A 23,635-nucleotide genomic window follows, 5' to 3' on the forward strand; every position below is an offset into this window, starting at 1 on the left:
CTTCCTAAATGCCCCATCACCAAGAAAACATAATCCTATCTTAAATATACAATTATAGCATATTTGCTTTGTTATGGACAATTATTAATGCTTACAGTACAGAAAAGTCACCTTAACCTGATCTCATTAGCAGTTTTGGAACTCAACTTCCTGAAGAAACTTGAGACTTCTGGGATTCGCTCTGAACTTGGGTGAGTCAGAGCAGGTGACAGATAAGGTTTTCAGGCATCACTGTTCAATCCTAAGGTTGCTACCGGGGAAGGGTGTAGGGCCTTGCTCTGAGACAAACCTACTAATTAGCCATTCACACACAACAAACGGTCTGCACCCTGACTTCAGGTCCCACGGGGCTGACAGAACCCTCTCCTTCAGTCCATCCCGCCCAGAGTTAGAGCAAACTATTTGTCCCTCTGACTCTGCAGGAACAGAGGGAGGTACTGTGTTCTCCACTCCAACATAAATGAGAATATTCTCGATTTTGTGTCTCTGAGGATAAAGGCAACTACCTATAAGCAACTACACATAAGCACCCAAGAGCTTTCAGAGGATAAGTAAACTTCCTTTCTCAGAAATTTCTCGAAAGAAATGAAAACTGCTGTTGAGCTTTAAATATTTTATGGTGTTTTTTTTTTTTAAAGATTTTATTTATTTATTTCACAGAGAGAGATCACAAGTAGTCAGAGAGGCAGGCAGAGAGAGAGAGAGAGAGAGAGGAGGAAGCAGGTTCTCCGATGAGCAGAGAGCCCGATGCGGGACTCGATCCCAGGACCCTGAGATCATGACCTGAGCCGAAGGCAGCGGCTTAACCCACTGAGCCACCCAGGCGCCCTATTTTATGGTGTTTTTAAAACCGTCATTCACTACTTTCACATGAGAATCTTCAGGAACAGTATCGATATTATTTTTATGACCATATTATAGAAATTCAAAGGATCGGCATATGTTTTTATACAGATGGTACAATTTAAAAACAAAACCTTCAGTGCTGCCTTTTTTTTTAATGTGCACATACTCCTTAGTGCCTGAGAAATCTGAAATCCTAAACAGCACATGAGCATTTAAATAGGCCTGTACCCTATTTCTCCCCGAAACTTCTCTGCTCTCACCTAAAATGGGGGTTTTAAAAGGGAACCCGTGATCAAATTTAACCTATAAGATAAACGTGAGAGAAAATCAGGTCTTCCCTCTATGAGGGCTGCCGTACTCACAGCCAGGAAGTGACAAAGCAAAATGACTAAATGAGAGAGAGGAGTAAAAGCAGCAGAGGGACCTAGGAGCAAAAGAGGTCCTGGAGCCTAGATGAAACCAGCGAGAAGATGGGCACCAGGTTGAACCGTGCAAGCATGCCAAGAACCACCACCAGGCACATAAGGTCAAGCTACTTAGTAGACACCTCAAATCTATAACTACACCCTTCCCGAAGAAATTGTGGTTTCCTTTGTGAGAACAGACCAATTCTAGCTACTAAGAGTTCAGATTGAATAAAAAGGAACCAGTCATTCAACATAAAGAACCCTTCAAAATAGAGGGGCAAACTGTTAAGAGACTCTTTTTTTTTTTTTTTAAAGATTTTATTTATTTATTTGACAGAGAGAAATCACAAGTAGGCAGAGAGGCAGGCAGAGAGAGAGGAGGAAGCAGGCTCCCTGCTGAGCAGAAAGCCCGACGTGGGGCTCGAACCCAGGACCTGGGATCATGACCTGAGCCGAAGGCAGCGGCTTAACCCACTGAGCCACCCAGGCGCCCCACTGTAAGAGACTCTTAAAGGTAGAGAACAAACTGAGGGTTGCTGGAGGGATGTGGAGGGGGATGGGCTGGATGGGGGATGGGCATTAAGGAGGGCACCTGTTTTGATGAGCACTGGGTGTTGTACAAAAGTGATGAGTCACTGAATTCTACTCCTGAAACCAATACTGTGTGATATGCTAACAACTTGAATTTAAATAAAAACTTGGGGGAAAATAAAAAGAATCCCTCAGCGTTGGTTTTATCTGAGGCAGAGTCTGTCAGAGACATTGCTACTATCAACAGTGTGCGGGGCTGCTCCTCCATATAGCTTATATTTTAAAAAGACACTAGAAGCCCAGACGTCAGCGTACACTTCACTGTCTCTCTCCCAACTCACTAAGTCAAGGGCAAGGCTCTTCTTAGCCATCCCTTTTCCATCTGTGGGGTACAAATGGTCATTACTGCCACCTTAACAGGGCTTTTGAGGGGCAGGGGGAGAGAAGTTCTTGCATGGTGTTCTGATGAACCAAAAAATTATCAATTTTTATTGCGATAAACAGCTTCTGTATGCCTGTATGCCCATGGGCCAGTGGGATGGTCTAAGGGGCAGACAGGACACAAAAGAGCTTTCCTGCCTTGAAGAAGCTTATGCAAGCAGTTGGGGAAGTTAAAATGGAAAGATGTAAACAATTAATTCAGAAATGTTCAGAGTATGTTCTTGTGTCTTTTAAAAAAATGCTCTAAAGATAGAAATGAACCATGAGGCATCAATGACAGAGCAGATATCCTAAGTTCTCTTTCTAGAGGGTTGTTTCTTCTGCTTGGGCTACTTGGAGGTTGTTCCAGAAACTCCCCAAAACAAAAAGTATAGAAGACGACATACCCCAGCGATGCTTCCAAATCCTAACTTGGGAAGAGTGGTTCCCATGTCTCAAGGTGTCTAAGCGCCAGGCAAAAATGGAGACAACCATCTATTTAAAGCTGTGAACATAAGAAGAGCAAGCTCTCTTCTTTGAGTCGCATCACAGCTTCTGAAGTTCGATCACCGGTATGGGGGAAAGGAAGGAGTGGCCATTCATCTCCTAAAATGGTACTGAGTCATGGCTCCGAGAGGATCCATACTTTTAAATGACTAGAAAGCGAATTCCATGTCTGCATAATTGAACTCCAAACACATGGGGACAACAAAAAAAGAGAGGAAGGAGGCAGAGCATTAGAAAAAAGCCACCCTAGGAAAATGAACTGGCTCTAAGAAAATATGCAGACGTCTGTCTTCTCTTCAGTTTGAATGAGTTTGAGTCTGTGGGGAGCCGAGGGGGAACAGAGCTGCATGAAAGTCCAGCGAGAGGTAACGAGGAAAATCAATGGTTGCTCTCAGCGGGCCTCCTTTCGTAAACACTTCAGTTAAACGTGTGTAGGTGTGAAGAAGGGCCTGCTTTCCTAAGAATCACTCATAACAAGGCACACCCGCACATGACGTTGAACTTCATGCAGAGATGGGAGGAAACAAGTTAACAGGGGCAAAGCCCGAACTAGCGCACAAAAGGCTTCTTCCTGCTTGTGGTGCCAGCAGATTTCTGTGTAATGTGACCCGACAGGAGCCCACGGTTTCTGCCAAAGCTCCGTGTGCCTGTGGCAGCACCTTCTCTATTTGGGGAACACGGTAGAGTTAGAAAGCTCCACGTTCCCACCGTTATCCTCCACCCATTTTTTTACTCTAATCAGCACTCACATCAGCCTGTGTAAACCTCAAATATTTCTTAAGAAAACTAGGGTACTTAAAAGGAACTGTGTAGAGTCTAATAGTTTATGACTTGTGCCCTGTCAATTGCTACCAGGGTCAAATATTGCCAGTCATCTCAACAGAGAGACGCAGGTTTACAATTTTCTACCCTAAACTATGTTTGTTGTGCTACTATCATTCACAGTACAAATAGACTCACGTTCATATGTACATTAATTCCCATTTCAAAATAATTTACACTAAATACTAAATGTTTAAATTCTGTCTTCTCTAATAACCTTGTTAGCTAGACTGGATTTTCAGAATGAGCTCTCCCACTCACTTCTGGGTCTCTTGACTAGTAGGACACATGGTTCTTAGAACAAACAAGCTCCTCTTCCAGCATAGGAAGAGCCCTGGACTGGTTGCTCTGGCGCCAACTGTGCAGCCGTGCACCACTGATTTACCTTCTCTGAGTCTCACCATTTGCACCTGGAAGAGGAGATGAGAACAGATGGGTTATCGCTAAGATGATTTTCAGTTTTCTCTACGATACTAACTACTCAGGAAAGCAAGCTCCCTAGCCTCAGTCCTTTCTGGAGACAGTAGTTGTCACTAAAATTACTGACGGTGTGTTGAGCAGGTTTGGGCTGGTTGTGAAAGGTCGGTGACATGTGGCCCTCACAGAGCCTCCTCACAGAGCAGAAAAGACCCTAAGAGCAGGGTTCTTGAATCCCCCTCCTGTCCCCACCTGGGACTTCCCCAAACAGACCAAGATGGCTACCAGATTCATTTGGCAGAAGACCAACCCAACTGATTCACAGAGCTGTGACTGAAATCTGAGGAGAAAAGAGCAGCACACTGTTTGGATAAAACTGGATGCTATGTAGGGTACACCGGCCACGATGAGTGAGGTCACAAAGCAAACAGTGGGAGAAGAGGGACTTAGTCACTCTTAGGAGACAATAGCAGGGAAGAGAATGAGAAATGATATGCATAGTCTGAGAGGTCATATGCCACAACAAAAGGTTAAAAAAAAAAAACAGAAGGAAGTTGAATTAAGATAAAGTCGTGAGAAGTGCCTTCAAAACATCACCAACTTCTGGATGAATGGAACTCTTAACTGTCTCATAAAAATATGAACTGTTTCATAAAAATATGAAAAATATTTTTGTATTTAGAAAAAAACTTAAGAGAAGAAACAAGAGTCTCTACCACATGTCACACCTAACCTGGCCTCAGCCTTGGCATGCCCTGGACCTCCATCAGAAGCCAGCAGAAAGATGGGAATAAGCTACACACAGAACTTGAAATATAACTGGAATGTGGGGCTGGCCAGGGAAAGTGAACTTCAGTTCAAATCATCATCCCGAAGTGGGTATAGTCAGTCAGGTCAAGTCAGGCTGATGTCAACATCCAGGAGGCAGCTACAGCAGCTAGGGCATCACAGAAGGTCCCCAGGCCTGGTGATTCCTGTTGTCAGATGGGTCATGGTATCCATGGTGCTAAGGATTATCTCCTGGTCATTCATTCACGTATCCAACCATTCATTCATTCATTCATTTGAAAAATATGGACTGAGTGGCCTCCTCTGGTACTGGGCTAAGCACTAGAGATATTAATGGCAAATAAAGACAGACCAAATCCCTGCCCTCATAGGCTTTACAGTCTCGCCGGGGACACGGACATGAATCAACTCATCACATAACTGCGATAAGTACTAGAAAGGAGAGTCCTTGGCGCCATGACAACACACAGTGGGCCACCCCAACCATGCCTGGGGGTCTAATGATGTGACATGATAACTGAGTCAAGAACTCAATGGCAAGCAAGAGTCCAGTAGATCAGTAGGTAAACGTAAAAGGGCTTTAGGCCAAGAGAACAGTGTGTATCAAGTTCCTGGGACAGAGGCAGTACCGTTTTTGGAGGAATTGAGAGAGCCAGTGTGGGTGGATTACTGACAAAAGGCTCAAAATCATTGAGAGGAGGACGGGGGAGGAGTCCGAGCAAGCAGAACCTGCTAGGCCACACCAGAGATTCGGGGCTTTATCCTAAGTGCAACAGAAGGTCACTGAGGTGTTTTAAGTATGAGGTGACATAATCAGATATGCATTTTTAAAATCTCCGTCCGACAGCATCATAATAGAAACAGGGCACAAGTCCAGTCTAGAACTGGGCAAACAGAGAAGAGTGTATAGGGCAAACAGCAGCTGAAATGGGCAGAGGGGAGGAGCCCGGGAAAGCCAGCAAATAGCCTTGGGCCAGTAGCTGCCTCCACACACCATCCCAGAGATGCCTGAGGCTGGATCACATCAGCTTGGGCTGAGCAGGAAGACCTGCAGTCAGGGCCCTTCGGCCTGCTGCTGTGATCTGAGCAGGCCCCACCTCCCACCTTCTGGTTCAGGGGTAGAACCTGGGCACCTGCCCTTTTAACAAGCTCCCCCAGGTGATTCCTAATCCGCGCCACAGTTTGAAAACAATGGGCATAATTTTTACTGCTGACAGTCAGAAAGGAAAATTACCCAACGCCATTCTGATTTAATCTTCCCTATCAAGAAGAATGATCTCCAAATAGAAGGAGCAAAACAAACATGCTTCAGAGGACATTGTGGCCCAGGAGAGGTAAGAAGACAGAGGAGAGAGACTTGTACTTTATTTATTTATTTATTTATTTATTTTTTAAAGATTTTATTTATTTATTTGACAGAGAGAGATCACAAGCAGGCAGAGAGGCAGGCAGAGAGAGAGGAGGAAGCAGGCTTCTTGCTGAGCAGAGAGCCCGATGCGGGACTCGATCCCAGGACCCTGAGATCATGACCTGAGCCGAAGGCAGCAGCTTAACCCACTGAGCCACCCAGGCGCCCCGAGACTTGTACTTTAAACGAATTCAAGGTTCTGTTCCTGGATGAGTTATACCGCACAATATTGCAAGAACTGTGGAGACCAGTAGGCCAAAAGGGGATATATATATTTTTTTTTGCCCTTTTTGTCCTGTTTTGTCATTTATTTGACAGAGCGGGGCTCCAAAGTTATATTAAGTGAAGCCTGTTCCCCCGTAACTCCACTCACTACTAACCTCAGCTTTGCTCTCCGGCATTCCTCTACCACGTGAGAGTCCTGAAATTATTTGAAGGTAATGCCTTTACTAGATGATCGCTGGATATTCGCTGACTCCATTCATCTTATTCTGAGAAAAGTACTACTACTGATAAGATTTAAATGTCAACTAGTTTTTTGGAGCCTTTACTCAGTCCACGGAAAACACTAAGTCACCTTCAGCAGCCTGTGGACAATGAGCTTTTCACCCCAGAGCTCCACAGTGACAACCAGAAAGCAGAAGAGGTTCACTAAAAACCTGTCTCCTGGGGTTACCACAGCACTGGATTAGAAGAGAGCTCACCTGTCCATTGCACATCCTGACCTCAGCAAGATATACACCTTATCTCCAATGTGATTTATAGCTACTTAAAAGGCCTACCCGAAAGTGGTTGTTGAGATGACTCATGGTCGGTTTGGAGAAAGACATGCAGTGGCAGGCTCAAGGATTATAGTCCTAGTTATGCCCAGCATGTTCGTGAAAGTCTTTAAAGAATTAGAAACAACCTTTCTAAGCTGCAAGATGAGACACAGTTGTGAGGAACAGCCAACACATTGGGTGAAGCATCAGAACTATAAAATAACCCTCAAGGATGGGAAAAGGGAGTGCAAGTGACATAATGGAACTGAATAAGAAAGAAAGCACATCCTTGTCTCAGTCAAGTCCAAGACAGGATGGCGGAAGCCTCCCCTAAGAGCAGAGCTTTTCCTGGACTGCAAGACACAGTGTGACGGGATGACAAAAAGTTAATACAACCTTGGGATGCATGAACAGAGTACCAGAAGACCCCTACTGCCCTGGTCACACATGGCTAGAGGACTGTGTCTTCTCAAGGCAGCATCAGATGGAACCTCCAGCCATCATATGAGGAATAGTTGAAAGGAAAGGCCAAGAGCTCCCAACTACCTTCAATCTTTCCATAGGACACTCCTACCTCCTGCCTGACCTGAAACTTGGATTTCCCCAGATAACCTTTCCACTTGGCTCATTCTCCAAGGTCACGAGATGAGCCAACTCCTCTTTAGAAGTCTTTCCATGTTTACCATGACCTACCGACCTCTAGAACCTTCCTCCATATTGGTAACTGGCTCAACATCTTCCTTCTTTCCCTGACTTGTACCAAGTCCTACCAAATCCTGGGACAGACTGTCATTCTCCGTGATGATCCACCACACCACAACCCACTCCTGTTACCAAACCACAACCAGTGCAGGAGGGAAGCACATAAGTAGGCATAACTAGGCTGGTTGGCACTTCCAATTACCTCTATCCTCAGCCAGCTCCTCAGCGATGCTCACCCAAAATCATTTTCCTCTCCCATCGCTCACTTGATGACTGTTCCAAACACTTACTATTCTTCTTAACCCTCTCCCCTCACCTCCTTCTACAACCACCTTGTCAGATTTCACCTTCCTGGGACACTGACTTTAGCTCTGAGAGTTTCCAAAATCTCCTGGTACCTAAGTTTTCTTCTTCCCTAAACAGGCTTCACAATATGGACTCTTCAGTGATATTTGTCTTTCAAAGACTGCTATCACTAACATTTTTTAAACAGTCAAAAGGCAAGTCTTTATCCAAATAAACAAAGTCCTAGAAAAATATCTGAAGGTCTTACATGGGAGAAGGGACATACAATTTTATTCCTGGAGTATTTCTGCACATATTAAAATGAAGAAATGGAATCAAAACACTTTCTCAACTGATAATATTTGTAAGATACTGTTGTTACTTTAATACTGCACAGTACAATATACACCCATTCTCAGTGTGAAGCCCTGGGTGCCCATCAATGATTAAACATCAAATCCACCATCAGAGTATCCACTATGTCAAATCGCATGCCTGACAAGCCCCTCTCCTGGACTGGCCCTGTAGGATGAATATGCCATTCAAAGCTAGATTCCTATTCTGATGATTTTGCCTACAGTCCATTGCAAAAGGTAAAAAGGGCCAAGAAAGGTCCCCAGGCAACTAGTGAAGAGGAAAGACATGTGTATGTCTGTGTACACACATACATATGTACATGTCTCTGTATGTCTGTATTACATATGCACATATATGTGTGTAGGTAAAGACTAAAACCAGATATAAAACCAAACAGAAAAAGATAATGCTTTGAAAAAGAATGAAAGAAAGAAATCCAGACTTCCTCTGGGCAGAGACCCAAAGACAGGCCAGAAGCAGAGCAGTCTTGGGGAAGGATAAAGCGAGGCATTATGTAGATGGATTCTTCTTATCACAATTAGATATTAACTATGCATCTTCTAGTCCAGATAGGAGGAAATTACAAAGGCAAGTTTTTGGAACTCAAGAAATTAATTTTTCTTGGAACACTGCCCCTCTCCATTTTTCTAAAAGCATAATAAAGCCCAAGCATCTTCAGTTAGTAAGGGAATTCCTACTGACAAGTCCAGAACCCTTCATGAAGCTGATCTAAGGACACTGCTCACAGGCTAAGAACAGCATGACATACTGACCACCAGCTTTCCATGGGGTCTTCCTGAGCCTTAGTCTTCAAAGCCAGCACAGGCTGAACCTGAATTCTGCTCTTCTTCATAAGGCAGCTGCCAGAGCTGAATGGATGGGCAATTACACATCATTTGTACTATTTTCTCATAAGGACTGTAACCGGTGACCTCCTCTGAAGAGATTTCCAGCTCACAGATGTGCACAACAGCAGCACATTGACTCAGCTATCCTGCCCAAACTCTCTCACAGGAAGAATATGGGACAGAACTTTCTGGAAACTTCAGAAATTAAACAACAGCACCACAAAAGTAAAAGAACAGTACTATCAACAGCCTGTCTTTGAACGTGGTGATTTCTGTTCCTCAGACATGAGATGCCTACAGGTGACTAAGACTCTGGTGATCATAAAGCATGAGACCTCGCTTACCTCGCCCACCCTCTACAGCCCACCACCTTCCCACAGTGATGTACCTGTGGTCACTCTTCCTGGTAATGGTCACTGGGCCTCTCTCCAGTCTCGCTTTCCCTCACACTCACAGCCAGCACCTGCCACCCCCCAGCCCCATGCCCACACCAGATCCCACCTTGTTTCACATTAAAAGGAAAGTATTATGCTAGTCAGTGTTGCAGTGTGAGCACAGTGGACTCAGGCCTAGGACAGCCAAACATACACGGCCCAAGCTCAGCAGGCCCAGTTGGCTGAGATCCTCCTCACATTTAAAGGCGTGTTGGTGGCCAAGGGAATAGGGAATCAGACCGAAGGTGGGTGGACACTACTGCACTTCAGTCACCGTAACTGATGAGAAGATGATGCTTCTACATGATGCCTGGTCAAGTTGCTTTTTGAGATATTCCTAAAAGTTACCTTGAATACCTACTCACATAACTGTAATTTAATCATTAAAAATCATTTCATTGCACTTTAAAGCATAATTCAGATATTCCTAATGTGTCTCTTTTAGGAAAACAGCATTCTCTGAGGATTCTAAATACCACCCAGTGGGGAGTAGAAAAAGCAATTAGTCCCTTAAGACACACATCACTTAGACTGTCAGCAATATGGCCGACTTGGTAGGGCTGAGGGAGACCGCCGACTAAAAACGTGGAGCTCGCAGTCAACTATAATGGCTGAAGAAGCTTTCAGTGAGTCATGTCTCGAAGAATCAATTTCTTCCACATGGAAGATATGTCCTTTATAGAATCGTTTTAAAGCTTTAAGAAGAACTTCATGCATGACTAGTTTGCCAGTGGAGAAGAGTGGCATAAATGAAAGTTGGTAGGTAGAGAAATGGGGGGAAATGGCCACGACAGAAGCATGCTTTGGCCTCCCAAGAGTGCACAGTGGTTAAGGAGCATGGTTAAGGTGCCCTGAGACAATGCACATCCAGCTTCTGTTCCTTCATTCACCACCGCCTAGTGGTACATGGGACCTTGGGCAAGGTATCTAAGGCGTCTGGCCTCTCAGACCCTCCGCTTTGCATAATAATGCCGCCTACCTCACCAGAGCTGTGGTAAGAAACATACAGACTGACTTCATTACAGCAATGCCAAATACACAATGTGCACTCAGTAAAGGACTGCTCATAATAATTCAATCAAGCAGGTACTAGGGCAAGGATAATAAAGGGTCACACTTCCTGAAGAAGTCAATAACCCATTCATTCATTCATCACCAAACTAAACTATCAAAGTAACAGACACTGTGTAAGACAATGGGGACACAAAGGTAAATAAAACATGGCGCTAAACTTTAAAAGCTCAAAGTCCGATGAAGACACAGATGTGTAAACAGGAAATTGTCACAAAGGGGACGAGGAGTATGGGAGCCTTAGGCTCAGCGTGGGTAGGCTGGAAGAAGCTTGACAGAGATGCTGGCCTCAGATCTGGGTCTTGAAGAAAGAAAGCTCTCTTCTGGGCTATAGCAGCAGCTTCCCGAATGATGTCCCTGTTTCTACCATTGCCCTTACGATCCATTCTTCACACAGTAAAAAAACTGACTTTTAAAAAGCATATAAATTAGATAACGCCATTCTCTTGCTTCACATCCTTCAAGAGCACCCTACTGCAATCAGAACAAAACCCAGGCTCCTTACTGGGTCCTTGAATTAATCCATTCCCTGCCTGCCTTTCTGGATCATTTCCCATGTCCACTTACACGGACCTTCCTGCCCTCTGAGCCCACCACGGTCAGCCTTTGCATGACTTTTCCATTACCTGAAATGCTGTTCCTCATGGTCTTTCAAGTTCTTCAAAGAACCCCATCTTAACTTTCTAATCAAAAGTACCTTCTTCCTTCCCTAAGTTGCTCTCTAATGTATTACCCTATTCCATTACTCAATGCATGGTGTTATTATCTGGAATTATCTTGTATGTATGTTTATTTATCCATTTACAGACTATATCTAGCACAAAAATGTAAGCTCCTTGTCAGTAGAAACTGGGTTCTGTCTTACCTGGCAGACGGTAAGCACCCAAATTTTTTTTGAATGAATGAATAACAGAAGAGCAGAATGCCCACCCAAAGGTTAGACAAATGTCCCAATCCACCAAACCCAAGGGCCTAAGTCTGCTTTTCATTGCTTGTTTCAGGTGTAGCTCACCCACCCACAAGTTACTGAGTTTAAAATAGTGATTATCTTTAGTAATATCTCCTAACAGAATATGCCTATGGCCCTGCTATCACAACATTCTGATCCAAAGAAGTAGACATTTATGACAAGACTAGGTGTTTCCTAGCACTCAGAGATAGGCATCAGATGTCTGAAAGATTAAAAAAAAGAAAGAAAGAAAAAAAGGTACAGAGGAAGGAAGCAACTTCCTCAGCAAAGCCATAGGAGGCCCTGGGCTTCAGAGAGAACATCAGCCATTCATGACTGTGACAGAATGACACCATGAAACCAGCACAGGAAAGAAGTCAGCCCACTGCACAGCTGGGACCCTTAGCCCTACAAACTCCGAGAGACACTGTAGAACATGAATATGAAACACTAAATGCCTATCACTTCCTCCGTTTAGGGCTTCTAACTTCATGTCACCCCTTTTCTGTTGCAAAGTGGGAGAACCAGTAGTAACCATACAACCATAATCGTCATCAACAGTCTTGAGCTAAGAGCTTGAGCTATCAAGGGGGCTGAGCCAATGAGAGGTGACAAATATCTTTATCGAAAAGATTCCATGAACTAAAATGCAGAGATGACATCCTTCAAAGAAGTTACAAAATCCATTATAGGTAAGGCTCGTAAGTAGAATTTAAATTTAATCATGCAACTATGTAGATACTACACTGGATGAAACCAAATGGTTTAACTATGTAAGTATTATACTGAAATGTGGTTTCTGCCATTATTGTTCATCACCAGGGAACAAGAGCACCCTGGAACAGGAAATTAGAAACAGCTACTTCCAACAAGGCATGACATCCCAGCCCTTCTTGTATGGATAGCTTCTCATCTAAACATTCATTCAGGGGCACCTGGGTGGCTCAGTCAGTTAAGCGTCTGCCTTCAGCTCAGGTTCTGATCCCAGGGTCCTGGGATGGAGCCCCACGTCAGGCTCCCTGCTCAGTGAGGAGTCTGTGTCTCCCTCTCCCTCTACTCCTCCCTCCAACTCATACTTTCTCTCTCATACCCTCTCTCTCTCTCAAATAAATAAAATCTTTTTAGAAAATAAAAAAATAAAATAAACTTTCATTCATTCAACATTTTACAAGATGCTACCACTATCCTAGGCACAAACCAAAATAAATCCCTGTAATAAATCCCTCAAAGAATGTGCAATCTAGCAGGGTAGAAAAAAACAAACAAACATGCAGAAGCTGTAAAATAAGGCAATCCCAGCTAAAGCTTAGAGGATGGATAGGCAGCCTGGAGACAGAGAGGCCAGGACTCCCCTAAAGAAGCTAACAGTGAAGGATAGATGGCAACTTCCAGCAGGTTCTACCAGAGGTAGAACAGCCTAAGGAAGGGGGTACAGACAAGACAACGTGTCCTCTGGGAACGACATTATTGTCTGGGGACAGGATGTGGCTGTGCAAGGGCTGGAAAGGATGGCTAAATCTTCAATTAGACTTTAACTCAAGGACAGAGCACTTTGCTTCCCCCTGCAGTCCCAATAAGTCCCATATTATCTAAGACCCAATTCCCTATATGGGGTAGGCTCTAATTCATACTTACTAGATAAATAAGAAAAATAGCCCAGAGAGAAAAAAAAACTGAAATCAACTCAACTCACTTGGAAGTTGCTGCTGCAATGGATGTTCTTGGTTCTCCTACTCATCTAAGTCATGGTAGAACCGTGCACACCCTTGATTACCAGTAGAACCTTGTATTATGTCACTGACAACACAGGGGCATGGAAACAAAGTGCACATGGCTGGGAGTGGGTAGGTGTGGTGTGCGCATGCGTGTGTGCTTGTGTGAGACAACGTGCAAATCAGGAAGGCTGGAGAAATTTGCTGGGCCCAATACCTTGTGAATGTTAGAAAAATAAGACAACTGATCTAGAAATCAATTATACTGGTGCTGTCATCCCAAATGCAGAGCTAATAATGGCTTAATTCCAGAAAGCTACTGGTACCTAGAAATACGACTGCTTTATATTTTCATTTTTAGAAATACATCCAGCGAATAAGTATATGTTATTTGTAACTATTGGTGATGGTGTGGCAGCATGATTTGTATTAGAAAAAACATACTGCCCCAGGAATTGAGAGCCCCAATTCTGCCCTGCTACTGAACTTAAGGCAGAACTGCAGACAGGAAGTTTGACCTTCCCGAGTGACCCCACAGGGAGGAGGGTGATAGGCAGCGCTGAGCTCCCCCGTCTGTGAAGATGATCACAACGCTGACCTGCCCCAGCTCTATCCATGTGTCTTACCCCTGCTCAGAGCATCACTCTGCATTTACACCTGCTGCTAAAAGGTAGATTTCCCTTCACCATGCTCGCCAGCCTTCTGCTTCATGAGATCTAAGCTACCTTCACTTTCTAAAACGTCCTCTGGTTCTTTTTGTAATGATGTCATCTTTAAGTCTGGGGTCAAAGCCTTGAGAAAAGCATCTTTTTAAGTGGATCTAGCAACACCTGGTTTTCAAAGGCCATTCTGAAAGTGTTTGTCATTCGCAAAACATAATTGGCAGTTAAGGGTGAGAATATAGGAATCAAACATTTAAAGAACCCAGGGATTGCCAAATCTTAGAACATGTATTTCTCTCATATATATTTTATTAGCCACCATGCGTCCCTTACAAATCACATATAAACGCTTTTATATATGTATCCAAATGCTTCCATACACACATATGGTCTAAAGATTACTATAAAGACAAAAGGAGAGCTATTTATGGACCATAAGCAAAGATCTAAAGCCCACTACTTTAAATGCAGTAGCACCTATAGCTACGAGCTTCAAAATCACAAGTGAGTGTGAATTTCACCCCTGCATTTTTATCAAGGACACATGTCTAGTAAAGGCACTAACCTTTTGATTCCTACATATCAACATTTAGAGACTTATTTAGGCTAATACATGGCTATTCTTCATAGAGCTCTAATGTTCTTCCCTGATGCAGGGCTCTGGTTCTCTTTAGTGCTTACTGTATTTTTATAATTCTGCATTGTTTTTAACTATATATTCAGGCATACCCTTATATTCAGACTAATATACATATACCCACAGAATCCTACTCTAAGTAAACACCCAAGAAGACATATACCTAACATGATCAGGAAAGAAAGAGAGGGAAGTCATTCCATTTATAAACAATTGTGTTTATAAACCATTAAGGACACTCAGCACCTAACTACTATCGAACATAACCTAACCATTAGAATAGATCCATGTTAAGAGTTTACTGTACATTTTGAGTTATTTTCCCTCCATTGTAGTCTACCCCTGCCAACAACAGAAACTAGATGACATGACCAGGTGACATCAGTTCTCAATACTTGTGATGGGCAAATTAAGGATCTATGATGACTGACATGCTCCTCTGTCACCATGACCTAAAAGCAACTGTGCTAAACACAAGATCTGCTTTTGCATGAGTTGGGCAGAAAAATATATATATATAGAGAGAGTTGGGACTCTCAGTGCACCAAATGTGAATGATTAGTCTGTAATGCAACACTGGCATTAATTTTTAAGAAAGGTAGTAAGCAGCTCACTAGAATATGGTATCAAGACATATGTCACATTAGGACCCAGAACTAAATGTGAATCAGCAGCAAACTCTCTGTCTGTCTGATAAGGCTCATTGACCTTGCCTTATACCCACCAATTAAGGCTTCCTGTTAGCCCTGGGCAATCTTCAAACACACTTAATGAAACAGTTATACATGTAAGAAATTTAAGCCCAAATCTGAGACGGTAACACTAATTTTCTAATAGCGAGGGTGTGATGCTCTCCCCTGCGCCCCCGGGGCACAGTCCAGAAACTCATAGCAAACATTCTCCCGTAGAGCGTAGTTATTACCACCCACCAGTGTGCAGAACGACTGTGCCCCAGGGCACAGCATTATCAGCAACTTCCCCCAAAGTTTATCCCAAAGTTACTGCATACCGGAATTTGTGTTTTATAAATAAGTTTTTTAAAAAGGGGGGGGCCCGTAAGATCTTCACGTCTTGATTCGTTCATAATAAAGCCATTTCACAGTCCAGGAGTATTGCCGTGAGGACGTCTCGTGTGGTAGCCCCTCACCCCCAGCCTGCCGGAGCGTGTGCCGGTGAAACCTAGGAGTCTGTCTTACCTGTAATCTGACTCTGTCCTTGTGGATTAAAAGGACTTGGTGCAGAGTTCAGGGAGGGCCGTGGGTTCTGAGGCGGGACACCTACTCTCATACTGGGATGAGGAATGCGCCCTAAATCACTGAGGCGGTCAGAGAACAAACTAGGTTTAGAGTCATCAAGCTTCTGTCTGTGCCCTGGAAACAGCAAATCATAAAATAAAAGCATATTAATTAGCTGAACAATCGACCATACTAAATAGATATGTGAACATACATACTGGGGGTTTACAAGCCAAGGGGTCATCAATACTGATATCTACAATGAAATGTCTCTATAATGCCTTCCGTTTCAAGCAGCTTTATAAGCATCATCTGGTGGCAAGCGTTCCTACTCCTGGTCTACAAATGGAGAGCTGAGGGTCCCAGAGGGTGACTTGGAGTCGAGCGTCAGCAGCGAGGGCCTGACGCTGGAACTCAGGAGAGACTCTCTGCGTGCCTCCCCTGACCCTCTTGGTGACGGTGGGGAAGGTGGTTGTGGACTGGGGTATGTTTGCTTGTTTCATGAAGGAGCTTCCCCGTAGTTCAGAGAGTCTGTGCATGTCGCACATCCTCTCCCAAAATTGGGGCAGAAACAAAGACAAACACATTTGTCAAAGGGCAATTTCCAAGATGACCATACACGACTTTTCTTTTTTTATGTTACAACTATACCTCACCATGACTCTTCTCCGAAAAATTAAAACTCAAACCTAGAACCCCTTTAAGAGGAACAAATGGAAGTAGAGGCAAGGAAACTCAAATTCACAAGAGGAATCTGGATATTTTGTGAGACCCCAAAATGTAAAAGCATATGATAAACTATGCTAAATCACAGAATGCTTTTTGACTTCAAATCTAGTACTATGATTCTGTATAAGAAACTGAAAAATACCCTTTGGGTTACCATGTGAATGTGAAAAGCCATCATTTAAAAAAAAAAAAATAGCTTTGTCTCTCTTCTAGTTTGTTCAAGTCTAAAATCTAAGGAAATTCTAGATATTAAAGAAATACACAAATTAATATAACTAAGGTTCTAAGGCTTCTTGAAAATCATGAACTCCTTCTCAGCAAGTCTTGGTGCAAGTATAACAGAAAACCTCAGAATCTTGGTGCTATGTAAGTTCAGTGCACATCTGTGGAGTGGCCCAGTAGTGTACGAGCACAATAACGCCTCATACGTGAATGGAAATACACTGTAGATTCCTTCTTCCATATTCAGTGCCAGAAGGAGGCCCTAGTATGTTACCCCAATATACTGTAACTGAAACCGGAAAGAAGATTCAAAGAAGAGCCATTAAGGGGCGGCTGGGTGGTCCAGTGAGTTAAGCCTCTGACTCTTGACTTTGGCTCAGGTCATGATCTCAGGGTCATCAGATGGAGCCCCACATTGGGCTCTGTGCTGGGCAGGGAGTCTACTTGAGACTCCCTCTTTCCCCTCCCTCTACCCCTCCCCCCACTTCTCACTCATGCTCCTTCTCTCTCTCTCTCTCTCTCTCTCTAAAAAAAAGGAAAAAAGGGGAAAAAAAGAGCCATTAAGATAATGACTGGAATCAGAATCTGCTCTTTGAAGAAAAACTGAGGGAATCAGGATTATTATCCATAACAGAAAAAAAAAACCCAGAAGGAGGATTGTTAAGAGCCTTCAAGACTGAGGGCAACAGGAACACCTCATCTTCCTCTTGATAGAGGACAAGAGGAATCTATGAGGAGAGGGTTAAGGTGAACATGAGAATTTCCCAGCTATAAGCTGTCTTCATAAGACAAATTCCTTATTTTATTTGCCCCAAAATGTATTTTCCTATCTCCTTTTTCATTGCCTACCCAGCCCAAAGAAAACAGACAGGAAGCCAAGGCTTGGTAATATGAGTGTAGCTGTCTCTGCAGCCAAACATGTTCCAAATAGGCCCATTAACTGAAATGCACCCACCACCCTATTTCCTGCCAGCGTCAGTTTGGGGCATCTGCTGGAACGAGGGACGAAGGCCAAGAGAAAAAGTGATCAGGGAAAGTCATTGTTTTTTATGCTGTTTTCCCTGTTGTTTAGGACTCCTTATCCAGATTATGAATAGATTTTAGAACTCTACAGGGCCTTTAGAGATTACCCCAAATAGCCCCCAGATCCCAGCGAGCAAGATGCCCACAGACAAAGTCACTATGGCCTGTGGAGGTCAAACAACTAGCCTGTGGTCTTCAGCCATTGGCCAGCCCAGCCTGGACGGTATACGGTTCCTGTCCTATCTGACCGAGCTTCCCACTCATCATGAGGCACCATCAATGCTGGTGTTCTTGCTTTATCTTCCCCCCGTCTCACGGCTACCGTGGAAGACAGACAATGTCCCCCACCGACACACAGACCCACCTAAGAACTAAGCCCAGTGTGGTGCCAAGGCCGGTATTTCAACACAAGCTGAAGCAGCAGTGAGGATTCCATGACAAAGGTAATAGCTCACCCATTACCCTACACAAACTCCCATCAGAGCGTCTTGCTCTATCTAACCAGTTTCACAATTAAGGAATTATATAGTACTTCTCACAGTTAGATCCATGGATTCTGTTACACACACACACACACACACACACACACACACACACACACAAAAGTACCGGTGTGGTATTGCTACAGCTATAAACGTTAACAAAAGAGCTTATGGAATTATCCCTGGAAGTTATATTTTTTAATAGGGCCGTATTTTTGGAATGGCAGATTCCCTGAGGGCTAAGGAGAGGGCTACAAGATCTTGCACGGTTCCTTTAAACACTGGGACTTTATGTGGGCTACAGGTCATAAGAAAACTTCAGAAAGTCTCGCCTCTGCTCTCTACAGCCTTTTCCCTGGGTTTTCCTGGAGACCATATGAGATATGAGCTCGGCGTGTGGATGGGTGAGTCCACTTATTTCCTCTGAGCCCAGGGCTTCAGGAAAGCCACAAGAGGCTGTAGGCGAGGTTAAAGGACCTGAAGTGGCACTGAGAAGTATGAATAATGGAAAAGCAGGTGAAATTTTAAAAGCTTCAATGACCTTATGGAAATTACCTTCAAACACGAGCTACCGAGTATCTCCAGACACCTGGCATAATCCAGGAGATATGGTTCTGTGGCTGCATACACCAAACAAAAGTATGCATTTCTCCTTGTAGATGTCTGCCCCTTCAGAGCCACCACCACAACCACAACAAAATTCTTACAGCACAAGGAAGAACAAAAGCCGAACAGGCTCTTCATCTTTCAACCATGACAAACACCGCTACCGCTAAACCACATCAGGGCTAGCATGTGAATGACGGGCTGGAAGAAGACGCCCTCCAATCCTCCGCACTCAAGGAGTCCTGTAAGAAATCGAGAGCATGGAAGACTAGGGCACACTGAATTAAATCAAAGACAGGGGACTCTGCCGCAGTAAAGGGAGAACTGAACGTCAGCCAAAGGGCCAAAGAGGGCATCTTCCAAACAGGAGGAAGGTATAAAGAATGGGAAACTTTCTCCCTTGGGCAGTGGTTCTTCCACCCCAGCTGGGTAAGAAAATCCTCGAGCGAGCTTTGTAAAATATAATTTCCCTGAAGGACACTCATTTAAGCAAATGCTTAATTGCTCGCTTGCTTTCTGAAGAAGCCCTCTTTCTAAGTCTTCAGCATTGCTGCAAGTCATTTAGAATCAGAGCACTGAAAAGGGCAATAAAAATCATTTATATTGCACTTCAGACCACTGTACTTCTTTTATGAATAAGGACCCTGAATCTCTGAGAGGAGAAGCGACTTGCCCAAAATCACACAGTTGGTGGCAGGACTAGAACTCAAGGTTTCCGGTTGCTGGCCCCAGGCTCTTTTCCCTCCCACTGCCAACCAGCTTATTTCAGAGCATAACACTGCAGCATCAGGAGAAATCATGGTCAAAAGTGAATTTAAAATGGCAAAAAAAAAAAGTAATTTTCAGAAACAATTTCTTTCAAAAAGTCGAGTGTATTTGGCTGAATATGACTTTTGTTGCAATAAACTCAGGGGCAGGAGAAGAACTCATGATCCAAAAGTCACAGCATTCGCACATCCTTAGAGCAAAGACGCTTGAGGAACAGTTAGGTCCCTAAGCAAGATTGCCACTGATTGTCTCCTCCCTCCCCCGACCCCTGCAGCCCTGGTAGTGAAAGGGGCCCACACTCACAAAAGCTAGTTAGGAATACTGCCATTAGGATTGCTGCTTAAAAGATCACACAGCTGAAAGGGGTACGTGAAGACCTGGAAACTGTGCCGTATGAACTATGAAAACAAACTTGCGTCTGGGATGGGGCTCATTTTGCGCATTTTTATAAAAGTCGACTGAGAACTGGAAATCTGTGAGGGCCCCCAGGCAGACCGTCATACTTTATGCCCTGTACTCACAGCTGATCAGCTATCTTCCCCCAAAAGGAAAGATGGACTCCTGAAAGAAACCCAAAAGTGCCTCCAAGGGACTGCACCTTTCAAACACAAGGCCACCTCAACAAGGCACCACGTCACACCAGGCCCGCTCTCGTGGGGCGCAGGCGGGTCATTTCATGGATCACCAGGGCATGATGTTGGGCATCTCGCCTTTTTACACTGGTATTCTAAGTCGATTTTAAGTTCTAACTTCTCTTATTGGATATCTACTTTCATTCTGGGTATCATGATAACACCATAAAAGAAATAAGTCGAGGGGTGCCTGGGTGGCTCAGTCAGTTAAACAGTTGCCTTCAGCTCAGGTGATGATCCCAGGGTGCTAGGATCGAGCCCCACATTGGGCTTCCTGCTCAGTGGGGAGCCTGCTTCTCCCTCTCCTTCTGCCTGCTGCTCCCCTACTTGTGTTCTCTATCTCTCTGTCAAATAAATAAATAAAATCTTAGAAAGAAAGAAAGAAAGAGAGAGAGAGAGAAAGAGAGAGAAAGAAAGAAAGAAAGAAAGAGAGAGAGAAAGAAAGAAAGAAAGGGAGAAAGAAGGCAAAAAGGCAGATGTGCAAGGGACCCTCAATCAGGAAGCAGGACCACATCTACATCTGGATCGCTTAGTCCAGCCCACGTGTGTGTGTGCGGAGCATCTGCCCATGTGCGAGTCTCCCCAGGCACTGCAAGGAGGAGGAGAGAGACTTCTTCAAGATAATGTCCTTCTTGAGACAAACCATAAGAGATTCTTAATCTCACAAAACAAACTGAGGGTTGCTGGCGGGGAGGGTAGGAGAGGGTGGTTGGGTTATGGACATTGGGGAAGGTATGTGCTATGGTAAGTGCTGTGAAATGTGTATGCCTGATGATTCACAGACGTGTACCCCTGGGGCTAATAATACATTATATGTTAATAAAAAATTAAAAATTAAAAAAATGATAATGTTCTTCTCCTCCAGCAGTTCACTGCTTAGTAGGGAAGAAAGACAAACCATTAAGTATAACTCAAGAAGGTTGTGATGAGGACAATCACGAAAATGCTTATGTTTGGGGATCCATTGAGGAAATATGAGTACAGACTACTTTAAAATATTAAGGAAGTGGTGCTTTTTGTGACTACGTAAGAATATACCCTTATTTTTTAGAAGAGCTAACCAATATATACAGGGGTTAAGTGTCTTGATGACTGGCATTTGCTTTAAAACCTTTCAGCAGAATATCAGATGAAGTAAATATGGAAAAATGTTATTAGTTATAAGGTGATGGGTATATGGGATTTTATTAAATATAATCTCTTAATATGTTTGAAATTTTTCATAATTAAAGAAAAACCTCAAAATAAATGGTTCTGGAAAGAACAGGAGAGCCAATGGTATTGACTAAAAGGAAAGAGGAAGCTCTCACTGATGAGATCATTGTGTCCTAGAAGGTCAAATAGGATTTTGATAAGCTGAGAAGAAGGGAGGAAAGCTCCCTGGAGCACGAATGACAGAAACACAATAATAATGATCTTGTGAGAGAAGATAGTGTGGAACACATAGGTGATAACAATCTCAACAGAAGCACGCTATTCTTCAAATTGTTTGATGCCTCTAGTTTCTCAACAGTGCTTTAGTTCTTTTCAACTCTGCAATCTGGATGGGAACCTACCCTTTTAAGACAGATCTCTGTATCCCCTAACAAAACGGTCCTTTGGCAGGCCAAGAGCCTCCTCCTGCCAGGCACTCAGGCTCCCCCCAGAGGACGGGGCGACCGGGGAGGTATTAGCTAATTTTGCTGTCAGCAAGTATGCGAGAGGAGGAGACCTGGTCCTGTACTCGAGGGCTCAAACCCCAGGAGATGCCCACTTCAGATGTTCTGACCATGATCCTTGGAGTAAAAAAGCAAGAGAGCAACAGAGCTGGGACTCCGCAGCAGGTCTGGAAAACCAACAAAAACAAAGCCGTGGTTCCAATCTCTCTACCCTGAAAGTGACCCATGAAGGAGAGTGTGCAGGGAGGGGCATAGGAACAGGGTGACGAATTTTCAAGTCCTAGTTCTATTCCAAATGAAATTACTTGGAATTCTACTACTAAGGAGGAGCCTTCGTTCATCTCAGTGAACTCAGATTACATAGTCTCCAGCAAAATCAATGTGACAGGGTCGAGGTTACACAGACTCAAGGGAGGTTTTAGGGGAGTTATGCGAAGTTGGGATCCAAATACTTTGTAACCATCGAGGCTCCAGATGGAAAACCCTGATTTTCTGCATTCCTATGTACATGTGAAAATGGAAATACTACTAAGAAAAGTGAAACTCCTCTCTGTTTACATTCAGATGACTACATTTCACTGGTGGTTTGTCACAGTCTAAAAAGCAAAGGCCTATATTCTTATGACACTTGTAATGTCTCATTAAGCCCTCACCTCTCCCTGACACACCCCTGCCCCCAGTACAAACAGTTCCAACCAGCTTCTCCTCGAATTTCCTTATTTCTGTTAATATCACCACTTTCTAGTCTCCGAGGCTCAAAATCCAGCCCAATTATACCATTGCCGCCTCTCTTTCCTGGACCCCAACATCTGGGTAAGGCCATTCCTAGTTTCTGCAAGAAGGGACCCCCACTTTCCAGTCCCACCAGAACTACTCCTAACCTCTCACTTGTGGCTAATCCACCAGAGAAGCAGGCTGGAGTAAACAAAAGAACACCCACAAGTTGACGGCCGACCACAGGAAGAGATTTAATGGAAATCTCTGGACCTGCTGAAAATTTCCAAAATTTCTAACGTCTTTCAGTCCCTACAACCTAACATGATTCACCTGCTCAAAACCTCTCAACTGTCTAACACTGTCTATTGAATTAAACAGAGTTCCCTGAGCCCGGCAGGGAAAGCAAAGACTTGGAAAATAGGTTCTGAACACACATCATCACTCTCGTTTCCGATGGCTACAACTGTACTTCTCCCGACCTAGGCTCTACTCACACTGGACTATCCACAGCTCTTCAAAGAGCCGCCATTCCTTTCCCCAAACTGTCTCCCCCAGCTCAGAATACCCTCACCCCATCATCTCCATTTGGCCATCACACTGTTCTGGTCTTTTCTGTCTCTAGGGCCTCCATGCTCCCTCTGGTTTCCATGTCAGCAAGCCGAAAACAGCTATGACTGTTTTTTGTCTACTACATGTGGTTGTACTTAAGTGTAGTAGGCATTCAGTAAGCATTAACTGACTCTGAATTGATACAAAATATTTATACAAAATTTCAAACCCTATTATCTTGGGAGTCTTCTGGACTTGACTAGGGACCCCTTGAGGATGGGTGTCATGTCCCATGTCTAGCACCTAACTTGGGGCCTCGGTACAAAGAAGACCCACAACAAATGCTTACTGAATTAATAAATAAGAACACTGGTAAATTTAGAATTACCTCTCCTTTTATCCAGTAAAAGAAAGGAGAGGGGGAAAAAAAAAAGAGCTAGTCATTGGGA

At 43.9% G+C, this 23,635-nt stretch overlaps 1 protein-coding gene across 7 annotated transcripts in view; it reads right to left on the minus strand.

Moving 5' to 3' along the window:
• Nucleotides 1-23,635, minus strand: part of RUNX2 (RUNX family transcription factor 2) — a 227,542-nt gene that overhangs the window by 146,512 nt on the left and 57,395 nt on the right. For 5 of the 7 annotated variants that reach the window (XM_047733191.1, XM_047733197.1, XM_047733193.1 and 2 more), the window contains exon 4: nt 15,762-15,935. The exons of the other annotated variants lie outside the window; for them this stretch is intronic. In XM_047733191.1, coding sequence (XP_047589147.1) covers nt 15,762-15,935 — 174 coding nt within the window. The remainder of the gene's footprint in view (nt 1-15,761; nt 15,936-23,635) is intronic. 7 annotated transcript variants of the gene reach the window in all.

This window comes from Lutra lutra, chromosome 6, assembly GCF_902655055.1.
Source record: "Lutra lutra chromosome 6, mLutLut1.2, whole genome shotgun sequence".
NCBI classification, from domain to species: Eukaryota; Metazoa; Chordata; class Mammalia; order Carnivora; family Mustelidae; genus Lutra; species Lutra lutra.